This window comes from Calypte anna, chromosome 10 (assembly GCF_003957555.1).
Source record: "Calypte anna isolate BGI_N300 chromosome 10, bCalAnn1_v1.p, whole genome shotgun sequence".
NCBI lineage: Eukaryota > Metazoa > Chordata > Aves > Apodiformes > Trochilidae > Calypte > Calypte anna.
In genome coordinates this window covers 8,944,957-8,957,514 of record NC_044256.1, presented here as the reverse complement: position 1 = coordinate 8,957,514, position 12,558 = coordinate 8,944,957, and the positions used below count along the sequence as shown (strand labels likewise).

The 12,558-nt window shown below is 35.9% G+C and overlaps 1 protein-coding gene across 1 annotated transcript in view; it reads right to left on the bottom strand.

The window, feature by feature from the left end:
• WDR72 (WD repeat domain 72) overlaps nucleotides 1-12,558 on the bottom strand; it is a 97,337-nt gene that overhangs the window by 27,281 nt on the left and 57,498 nt on the right. Inside the window, exon 17 of the mRNA XM_008492044.1 lies at nucleotides 10,296-10,407. Coding sequence (XP_008490266.1) covers nucleotides 10,296-10,407 — 112 coding nt within the window. The remainder of the gene's footprint in view (nucleotides 1-10,295; nucleotides 10,408-12,558) is intronic.

Sequence of the window (12,558 nt, the reverse complement as noted above, 5' to 3'; positions counted from 1 at the left end):
ATCAGTTAAGACAGACATTGGGAAATAAAGATTTCTGCCTTAAAATTTAAACTGATGAGTGTTTCCAGAACAAAATTTTATACTTCCCAAACATTTCAAACTCTTTCAAAGTAGTATTTCTTTCTGATTAATATTGGGAAAACTATATTTTGACTTCCTAAAGGTTGAACTACAAGAAGAATTGTATTATTACATTTCTGTTGCATAAGTTCAATCTTAGAATAAAAACCCTTTATAAACAAAACACCATATCTGGTTCATATTAATAAAGGTGTTTTAAAAACCTGTATTGACTTTTCCATATTATTAAGCTTTTTAGATGAATCCAGTTGTTAAATGGTTGTTCTAGTTACTGGCCTGTCATCTGGAAATGTTTAGATTGTTTTTTTGACACAATGTCCCTGCAGAAAGTTGGGCAGTGTGACATAAAGAGCACAGGTTTGCCTATCACACTGATTACTTGATGTAATAGTAAGCAAGCTTAAGTGAACTGTGTGTCTTCAATCTTTCCAATCACTTAAGGATGGGCACCAGAGGATACCATCCATCATCCATGGCCTGAAACATATGGTGCATCAGCAATCTTAGCCTGACCTAAATGATAGTAAAAGCTGCTACGCTGTTCACAATAAGAAATTGTTGTCCACTGAATTACAGGTTTGTGATTAGATTGCTAACATGGCCAACTTGATGTATAAGTGAAGTGTCCAGGAAAGATATTCCCCAGGATCCTTTGAAGATTAATTTATACCCTTGAAATGTGCACCAATCACAAAATGAAAAAATATGTCAAGATATTTTTCTTGTGAACAAGTAAAGCACTGCAGCGGTAGCAGCTATTAATTTATTTTTGGCAGTTTCAGCCAATAGAATTCAATAAACAAGGTTCTTAAAGGTTTCTGCTTTGTCGGAAGGCTTTTTACTGCTTAACTCCTAAAAGCACAGAGCACAATGTCTCCTAATAGAGGGACAGCTCCCCCTCACATTCTACTCTAAAATACCACATATAGTTGCAAATATCATACTGAAAAATCTTCATTTTTAATGTTTTTATGTTATATTATGTTCCTAATGTATTAGTATAATACAATATTAAGTATCTGGTTTTAAGACAAACATTTGTAGTATATCTGACCACTGATCCCAAAATTATCAATCTTACTCTCCATAAAGTAGGCTATCATGGTGTTCATTCATCAGATTATGAAAAATGCACCCACATCACACAGTTAAAGTTCAAACTTCAGTATCAACTTTTGTGAGACATGGGGGTGTGGGTAAATGAGGGAAAGAGGAGGCTATTTTTCCAGAGTAGCTTTACCTTTTAAATCCTCTTTAAGTAGCAGAACACAAATGGCAAAAGGCACATTTTAAAAGGCACAGTCAGAGTGAGAAAGAAAACTTCCTTATAGTATCTGTGAACTACATTAAACCATAGCTAAAAACCAGCATAAATTCTTGCCAACCATTCAAGACGGTTCAAAAAAATAAGTTTACCCCAGGTCGAGGGAAATGACTCCTTTTAATGCCATGGAACATTAATGAAATTGTTTTGCAAAGATGGCTCCTACATGCAACTATCACGAGAAGACTGAAAAAGGTTGCTCATTCTAGCTGTCCATCAGTCTGTTATTTATATAATATACCATATATCAAACCTTGACACGGATAACAACCTTCACTAGTGAAAGGGGCTCCTTTTGAACCTTCCAAGAGGCACTAACTAATTAAATAATGAATTTTTTCCTGTGGGTTGAAGATGACCTTGGTATGTTAGCATTATCTGGGGAACACATATCCGAAAAATCTTCCTAATTTATATAACAACACTACTCTTTACTGAAAAAACTAAAACCAGTGCCTACTTAACTTACTTAATAAAAAAAACAGATCTTCCTTTCAGTGGAGGAGATTTACATTCATTTGTAAGCATTAAACTCCAGTATCATGAGGTGTGTTACCTCATGCATTACATTACCAAATAAACAGAAAATTTAGCATCAGAACATGATGAGTACACATAAAAATGAGCAGGTATGCTTCACCTTATATCAGATATATTTTGTTCCTTTTAAAATTTATTTCTGGAGCTTAAGGAAAAAAGAAATCCAAAACCTCCCCTGATATGTCTGGTAAAGTAGAAAAGAATATACTGACCAGCTATTAATTATTCTACTGAAAATACCTCCTGGATTCAGGTTTCTACTTCACCCTCTTCACGAGGCTATCTGTGTATCTTCCAGCAGTGCAGCAGGTGATGTGACCAACATCCATCATATGAGAACAATACAGGCACCTTGTCTTTAGGGAATTAGTGATAGGTATCTTAACTGTGATACAAGTTGAATTTTTCCAGGAGCAGAGGGTAAAAAATATCTTTTGCTGATACACTTTGAATTTGAGAAAAAATTTCCTCAGATGTACTGGAAAGGTTTCTGTAGGCATTAACACATGAATTGCCATCTTTCTTACTAAGAACAACTGAAGGCCTAAAATGCAATACTGAAGGCAAGATAGGATACTTGGTGCACCTAACTTTGAGCCTTAAAATAAAGACAGGCTGAAACACTAAATATGAACCAGGCAGGATAGAAGAAAATTTGATCAATATCTATGGAATTTCAAAGTTATCGTGTGCTGGTTAATTCTATGTACCATTCAGATATGACTTGGTATCTCTAAATAATAATGTTTATCTGCTTTGAAACAACAGTGAGCTCGTTGTTATATAAAATCACAATAGACTCTGGATTATATGAGACATGAAATACAAATGAATGTAATTAGACTTCCAAAAATGTATAAAGGTGCAGAGGTGCACACAGATTAACACCTTCTGCATCATGAAATTTAACAGTTTTGTTGATAAACATGTCTATCCATCACTATGTAGAATGTACCTCCAATTGATTCAATCTTTTCTTTATAACTTTGACAGGCCAGAAAGGCTTCTGGAGTTAATTCAGATTTTTTGTTTACTGAGGCAAATGTCTTGCTCTCTTATTATTTAGAGACCAGCACTCTTCAGTTGTGCTGCTCTGTGGGGGAGTGTTAGCTGGACTCTTAACTTTAGCACTAATAATGAAGACTCATAAAGGAGTCCTATCTTCCAGTCTGTTTTTCACAAAATGTATAACAAAGTTTCATCTTACTGCAACTGCTAGGAGTAGCTGGAAGTAATATCTCTCTTCCTGCACAGTATTTTTCTAACAAGCAGTACAATTAAAGCATGTAACTTGTCTTACTACCAGATAGTAGTTGTAAGACTGTTTAGTTCAATATTTGAGTTGACTTAATTTTATAGGTTTCTTTCATGTAAGTTAACAAAGTCAGATACTCTGAAATTCAAGGGCAGGAATATTTAAATAGTTATGGACTAGGTTCAGGAATCAATTCTGTATCTTCTAAAAGATTCAGAAGTACAAGACTAAAAATTGGGAGGTATGTAGTTGCTTCACATGTCCTAAAAAAAAATAGTTTAAATCAAAGCTGTTCCAGCCAGGTAAGACAAAACTAACCAAAGCCCAGGGACAATGTTAACTGCACACTGCACAATGATCTGGCTTCCCAGTAGCCCAGGACAATCCCAGGCACAGCTAACTGCAGTCAAACCGCTTTGTGAGGTTTCATTCTTCAAAATAAGCAAAAGCCAGGAAACAGCACAAAGAGAAAAAAAATACTGCTGAACTCTCACAAAGCTTTGTCAAGTCAGGCAGCAGTACAATCACATAGTATAGAGAAAACAACCTAAAAAACTTCTGTCTGGGAATCATCTCCTTCATGCATCCTTTTCTGAATCGCTTCTTTCTCAGAAAAGCAACCAGCTCTCCAATCCTTCTAGGCCAGAACCTATTTATATTTTTCCTTTGTGGACCCATAACACTGTACATGAATATCAAACGACACCGTAAAGAAATTAATTCAGAAAAATAGTATCAGGAAGATGGACATTACAGAACATCAATACAACCAAGACACATCGTAGATGGAGTGTTGTAACTATACACCAGGAGTACTGATACTGGGTTGTTCTGCTCTAGGGCTATGAGCACAGGGCTAAGTTTCAGTACTAAGAATGGACTACACATAGGAGTCCTTCCCCCACCTCCTTCTCATCATAGACCCTTAATAGAAAGTCTCCAGCTTTACAGGAATTATTAGCACAAAGTCTTGATGAAGTGTTACACTTAGATTTTTTCAGAAACTTAGAGAAGCTGGGCAGAAGAGAGAATCTGAGTTAAATGAGTGTTGCTAGTAGGACATACTTCAAAACCTAACCTAAACAATGTGAAATATAAGGAATTTATTCTACCTTTTGGGACGAAATTACAACTCATGCTATGCAGACACAGTTTGATGAAAAGAAAGTAGACACACAAGAAATTAAAACATTACATGGTAAAACCTATTTTCCATGGTTTGTATGCATCTCTCCAGCTCTAAGGGGAGGTTTATTTGATTCATGGCTCTGTGTACTATTTTATTCATAAAAAGCAAAGTTCCAACTAAATTATTAGGAAATACATGCAATAAGCAAGTCTGAACACTGACTATGAACAACAATATACTCAAGGAGAATTCAGAATAAGGAATCAAGAAGTGACAAGTAGTGGCTCTCCAAAAAAACACAAGACAGAGGAGAAGAAGGCTTGCTCCAAAAAGCTGCTGTAAACATGGAGTAGTTGCAGTTCCTTCACTTTTTATTTTGATGCCCCAACTCAGAACCAGCTTTCAAATCTTTGGAAGACTTATGTTGTACCTTGCCTGTACCAAATGAACTTCTAATCTGACAGTAGAGACTAAAAATGAACCACTGATAATTTTCTGTGTCTGTATTAAGTACCTGAAAAAAACCAAACACCTTTACTTTTAAACATCTAAACATTAGGTATATTAGGGGTTCTTCCCATTCCATGCAGTAAGCAGTGAAAAAAAGCCATCATTGAAACTATATTGTGCATTTGAATTTAGAATACACATCATCCACACTGCCTCCTTACCAGTGAATCCTATCCTTCCTAATGTTTTGGAGGAGTCTGAGATGGCGCCTGTACAATTTGATTTTGTGTAAAAATACACACCAAATCTGATTTCTGCTACATTAAGGAGTTATCTGCTAAAATATATGACGCATGGAATGAAATAAGCTGTAGTTCTAGAACGAGTCTTTAAGCTTACTTCCTTTAGTACTTGACCACTAATATTAAAGACTACTGGATCAAAATACAGTTTTAATTTGATATATAGGATATGATACAGTGGTATAGTTAAACCACAGGTTAGATGCTAAAATATATCATTGATTTGTATTCTTTTACTGGAAATATTTGTAATACAAAACTAGGATATAATATACTCATTTTTAATGTATATTCACTACAGAGGAAACTCACTGCTGTCACCAGCTTATACTCAAAGTCCATTCATCAAATAAATGCTAGATTAATTGGTTTGCTGTTTCACAGACTAAAATGATTTTATAGATTAATCTACTTCTCATTAATAGTGATGAAATGTTGATTTTACAACCATTTCTTACATTCCTTATTGCTGATGCACACACATAAAATTGGCCTGCTAGAGAGTTTTTAAAAACAGCCTGAATTGATTCTAATATGAATTTTATTATGTGCATGGACTTGTCCAAGAGCACAAAGCTTCAGGCCCATGTAAAAAAAATTCTGTTGTTTTTGGCTGCAATTTTTGCATTAGTAAGATGACCAGAGTGGATATAAAAAGGAAATTTCATTGTGCAGTCAATTTTTAACATTTCTCTTCCACAGGAAAAGGAGGAAGTAGAAGAAGTGAATGCAAAGTAATAAAGAGCCTGAAAGAATTCAGGTGGAAGATGTAACATGCAATAGAGGGAGTTAAACTGAAAGAAACATAAGAGATCCTAGGCAGGAAGGTATCTGAAGCCAAAAGTCAAACCAGTTGGAAAGTAGCAGCTGCAAGAAAATATTCCAGTAGTGTTTCATTCAAATGGTTCTGTAAACCTACAGTATGGAAATAATTTCAAGCACAGAGAGACTATATAGGAGTTTTGATCCATTTCATTTGAAGTACTACAGGTTTTAATCACAGGTACTGTGAGGCTCAGAAGGACATCCCAGTTTATCCATCTGGGGGGATCCATGTATTGGAAGATTTCCCAAAGAGTAAAGATTTCTTCATGTCAACATTCTCACCCTTTTTTACCAAAAACTATGGCTTACCTCATATCAACAGTGGTTTCATTCAGATTTCAACTTCTACAAGCAGGACTATTTTAACCTCACCACATCAGTTCTCACTGTATTTTGTAGACAGAATTTTGATAAAATGTAGCAGTGTTCTTGAAAAAAATTCAGAGTTGGTCCATGCAAACAATTTCACCAGTACAAAGTGCAATCTAGTAGTCATGTTGGAGTTACTTTTTGGGCAGTTGAAACAAACTCTGATGGTGTTCTCTGCATCTTGATTTGGCAAAATTAAGACATTTAATATCAATACCCTTGAAAAAATTGAACTATTCTGAGAAAGCAGCAGGAAGTACTATTGGTTTCTCTAAATCAGGAAATCTTTAAACAGCCTGCACATGCTAAATCACTTTAGATGCCTTTAAATATCTGCATATAATAAAAGTCTCAAACAATAAAATTTCTGAGTCTAACAAATAGACTATAAAAACTCACACAAACTCTTCACTTGACCTCCTTTAGAATATCTGTCATTATGAAAGATGGTTCTGATTCTCTTTGTTTACTGATTCTCAGTTTTCTTCCAGACAACTGAACTGCCTTTTCCTTTCATGTGACTTGAATGAGCTAAAAAAGGAGTATTTTCTCTTATGGTCCTCAAAACCCATGCTTTTGGGATACAGGGTTCTTAACTGTGCATCTAGTGATCTGCTTTCTCATTTGTTTTCAATCTACAACCATGCACACTCTGAAAATATTTTTCCCCTCATTCTAAATAATCTCAACAAACTTTATCATAACAGAAATGGGAACAAATTTTACTCTTGGATTTTTTTAAGTAGCAACCAGTTTCCTGGTTGTAACTTACATTTGAAAACCTGTAGCCTTGTGTACATGTTCACATTACCATGGTTCTATTATAATTTTCTTCTTCATCTTCCTAGAGTTTTTAATTTTTACTTCCAGTTTCTTTGTATCCCATTCTCCTCTTCTCTTTAGACTTTTCTTTTTCTTTATTAGAAATCCACCCATGAGGTTCTCACCTCCCAACCCTGCCCCCTCCCTTGACTTAATCCCTGACAGTACAAGAAGTTAATGCACAAGAGAAGAGAAATTTCCCAAGAGCTGTACCATAGCTTTCATTTTCTGGTTACATATTTTCTAGGACTCCAGTATATTCTGTCTGGACACATTTTACCAGACGTGGCTTGGTCACTTCATTTTTGTTGGATGTGGAATCCAGGCACAGCAAGGTTTCAAGGACTTTCAAAGACTGACTACATTATAGAGGACAACTGGGCTGGTGAAGGCACTCGAGCACAGATCCTATGAGGAGAGGCTGAGGGAGCTGGGGGTGTTCAGCCTGGAGAAGAGGAGGCTCAGAGGAGACCTCATCACTCTCTACAACTCCCTGAAAGGAGGGTATAGCCGGGGGGGGGGGGGGTCAGTGTCTTTTCCCAGGCAACTCTCAGCAAGACAAGAGGGCACGGTCTCAAGTTCTGCCAGGGGAGGTTTAGGTTGGACATTAGAAAGAATTTCTTTACCGAGGGGGTGATCAGGCATTGAAATGGGCTGCCCTGGGAAGTAGTGGATTCTCCATCCCTGGAGATATTTAAAAAGAGACTGGATGTGGCACTCAGTGCCATGGGCTGGTAACTGCAGCAGTAGCGGACCAAGGGTTGGACTTGATGATCTCTGAGGTCCCTTCCAACCCATCCGATTCTATGATTCTATGAGCCACAAGCCCAAATCCAAACTAAAACACTAAGGGAAAGGTAAGGTTATGACAACAGATGAACATTTCTCTGAATGCAAAATATTAAGCCAGAAACTGATTCTTCAGATGTTAAGTTCTCTGGGTAGGTAGTATTTCAGCAGAAGACAAAAAAAATACGAATTATATCAATGTGGTTGCAGTAAATAAGAGAATGAATGTATTTTACCCCCATAAAAGTTATCTTCCCAGCAATCAGGCAACCAAGGACAAGTTTTTATTGAAATCTTGTGTAAACTCTGTGGTATCAATGGTCCAAATAAACTCATGTTCAGAGTAAGGGCTGGTTTTTAGATGGTTTTTTTTGTTGTTTAAACACCGAGTCAAAACGTACATTTGGACTAATATGAAAAGGCTGTCATTTATAACAAGATGACAATATAGAAGAAAATATAAGAGACAGAACAACCCTTCTCCTTATCTCTGCACTTCCTTGACGTTTCTGCACAACTTTAAGAAAGAAAAAAAGTAGTTTGAAACTGGACAGATTTCTAAAACCCAGACAATAGAAGAGTTGGAAATCCTCTGCTGCAGGTCACTAAACTCTTCTAGGGAACAGAAGCTGTTATACCCGTCCTTTCATTAATTTACCATTACTGAATGGATTCCTCATTTTAACAAAACATATTGTTATATTCGAGATAAGTCTTTGACAATTCTTTACACTGACCTATGGAATTCAACTGCCACCATTAATTTCACTCTGGTATTTATCAGCAGAAGCTTTTTTCCTGCAAGAACCAATTTATCTAATTGAATAGTTTAAAGAGCTCCAAAACCACATACAAAAGATGAGGTTATAGCTAATAGCTTTCAAATATACTTAAAAGCTTGAATCATTAGCAGTTTCTTAAACTAGGAATTTTTAAATGCAAACCAGAATTTATTGCAAGCTAGTCTTAGTGGTGTGATTTTTCACACTTAAACTTTTCAGAAATCTAAGAGGCAGTTGAAATAATATTTTGTATTTTGAAATAATGCCTGGGCTTTATGCTCTCCTTTAACTTCTCTAATTTGCAGCATTCCTGGAACAGCACATTTCAGTTCCTTAATATCTGAGCATAAACATTTTAAATGTATTTGTCCTCAGTATTTTCTTAAAAACAAATAAATCCTGTTCTTCACATGTTACAAAAAACTGAGGCACATTATTCAGAAAAACTTGCATGCTATCTTGCAGTTTCACATCTGGAATTAGCAGATATCTTCATTTGCAACTTTCAGGTAGCTGCATTTTGCAGAACACTACATTGAAATACACCCTGAAAATTCAGGAAAGTTTACATAAAATCAACAGATGAACATTACAGCTGGGGACATTTCACTTACTTATGCATCTTGTCCTAAACCACAAGAAAATAAAACTATTCAAAGCAATCTTCAGCATAAGCAAAGTAGAAACTCCTATCTGACAATTATTCAAAGTCTTTGAGTATCACTGTATTCCAACAGCCCAAATTACAGACACACTGCTTTGTTTTGTACCCTGAAGCAAATATCACTGATCATTTTAATAGTCTGGAAAAAGCAGAACAGTAACAAATTTTAATGACAGATACACATTCAATGAGATTATAAATTAGTTTCCTGAGAGAAGGCTCACTAATAAGATTGGATCTAAAATTTAGGTCACTTAATTTTAAGACTCAGCTAATGGGCTGAAAATAATAAATAATAATAATAATAATAATAATAATAATAATAATAATAATAATAAAAGAGTATAACTTCATAACAGGAATTCAGGTTCAATCTTTTTTGCCATAAAGATTAGCACCACTGTAAAGTTGCAAAATGTAAGCTTTTTGTAAAATGTGATGAACTAATTGTAAAATGCATTTGATAACTCTTTGCAAAGAGGGTAGTTCTAAGGGAAAAAAACCTATTCTGTATTATGAGATCATTAAATTCAAGCAATTAATTTTTAGTGCTGTGTAGTTCTGATGTCATTGAAGAGATAAATTTGTAAAACTTCCTTTCTATATGATTTGCTGATTGTATTTCAAACACGTTTCCTATAATTTACAAATGTATTTACAATAACAGAACTATCATACAAACTCGTATCTATTTTTTTTAATATTCACAGATGATGAGAAACTGTGAAATTCCTTTCACTTCTGATGAGTAAAACCAGAGCCTGATAAGGTCAGAAATAGGCCATTTGGCTTGTCTTACACAGAAATAATGTATTATGAACTCATACTCCTAACTTGTTCTGACTACTAGAGAAAGTTCTTCTATAAGAATATACCAATAAATTTTAAAGCTACATGTCAATGAAACATTTTTCATGTATTGTAAATCCCTCTCCTTAGTCTTTGGCAGTGTCTGCAACTTACCATTTTCATCCTCTACTGTGGCCAGTGGCTCTCTGCAGATTTCAGTCTGTCTCAAGCTATTCAGAGTCCTCTGAACTTCTGCCAGCAGCACCGCTTGCATTGCCTCAGCAATCTGTCATAAATACAAATTAGCATTGGATGATACCAGCACTTGAATTATTTATCTAAGCATTTCACAATTTTAAATAACTTCTACAAAATTTTAACACTGTTGCAGTCATTCTGAAGTACAAGAAATTTCCTGCATTTCAGAGAACCTGAAATTTCCAGGACAGTGTACTCCACTTCAACTTAAATATGAATTTAAACTGAGTATGAACACCCCCTTATATTTTTTATTAGAAGCATTTCATGTTTATAGGATAATTATAAACAATTACAAGTGTTTAATTTTAATATGAATTGAAGGCGATATGCAGGCTCCCTTAAACTACCTGGGAGATGGGAGACAGTTCCATCTCACTAATCAAGGATACCGAATTCAGGGGCTGTCCTCAATCACCTTACTAGCTGCCCCTGTAAATTCAAGTCATTTAGCAGAACAAAGGCTGTAGGTGTCCTTTGTGACAAAATCCTTTATTGCAGACAAGTATACCATAGTCAGGTCCACAGTAGGAAAGTTCACAGCAAGTGAACCCAGCCCTATGTGTTTTGACATAGCTCAAACCTTTATCTTGTTATAATAGGTCTTTATTTTACAGAAGAAACCAAAGGCAGTTTCCAATTCCTCACATCCATGCTACCCTGAGCTTTGGGAATCACAGATCCTGACTTTACAGCAGACTGTTACAATATTCCTACAATAATTAAAAGAAGGAAACACAGATATGTTTTCATTGTCCTGGGAAAAAATTGTGACAAAAAAAATATTCCTACAGAGGTGCACAAAAGAACTGCACACATATATATGTGCTTTTCATGGTATTCTGATGTGCTAAAATCTTGCCACTAATCTGGATCAGATATTTGTTACCTGTAACCATCACTGTGTATGCCAGGCAGCATTTGTAACATGTAATTTCTTCCAACATCTTAAAACAAAAAAATCTGTAGCAAATGCCACACCATGATACTGTAGAGGCACCTGTACACCTCTGCACACTACTTGTCTAATGCTGTCGAATCTGCATTTTCACAGTGCCCAATGTGGTTTCACATGTTTAGTTTTGTCCTCTGCATCCTCACCAAGGATTCACAGACCTCATGTAATGTCACCAAGGTTCCAAATGAAGGTAAGGATATGAAGGTAACTATTTGACTGCAGCAAACTTAAGAATTCAAAAAGACAAGCAAAAAAATGTTGAGGCAAGCTGTGCTGCTACATCTATACTAAGTTATACTGTCTTTCCTTCCTATACTTCAATTACTTCCAAGCTAGTATTCTTTTCAGGAAGAGCAGCTCTGAGAAGTCAACTGGTAACTGGCCTGGTTATTGCTCAGGCCACTGGGCTGAGCCCTGCAGAATCTGCCTCCCAGGAATCTCCATAACAGTCACATTGGGGCACAAAAAAAAAGTACAGATCCAAACATCCATACTGTATTATCCCATTTGCTGGTCTCTAATTCTGGATAGCAGCTGTCAGCAGAGTTGTCTGGACACTTCACTGAAGTCAGCTGGCCTCAGGCAGAGTCAAACACTATTAAAACAAATGCATCCTGAGCTTGTTAGAGAAATTACTGCAAACTCAAGGATCAGTAAAGAAGGTACTAGCTCGTCAGTATTACTCTCTGCAATCACCTTAACATGAAATGGCTTATTGTCCTTTGTAATGGCTTATCGTCCTATGAGTTTCATCCAACCTTATTTCAGATATCTGGAAATTAAGTAACTGAAATAAAATTAAAAAAATACAGGTGCACAGTTATCAATGGACAGAGATGAAGTCCTGAGGTGATTAATTCCTCCTCAAATTTCAGCAGTCCCTCCACAGTGTCTGTTTCTACCAGAGAAAGAGGCAGCAGCTATATTCCTCATGTAGATGGTTATGTCTGAGATATAAATATGGTATTAAGAGCTTTCCTGAGGGGACACTGTGCAGAACTGATAATAGAAGGTGCAAGTTTTCTTGTACAGAATAGGAATATTGCAACAACATGATGGCAGTAGAAGACTTCCAAACCAGGACCTAAATGTTGTACACTGAAGCTACAGATACTGTATTTCTGGCAATGCTCCTGAATTAATCTAACCAGTTCTTATTACTGGTTCTTCAAGTTCTAACCAGGTGTTATTAGTTGGGCCAATGCAGCAGGACCTCTTCAA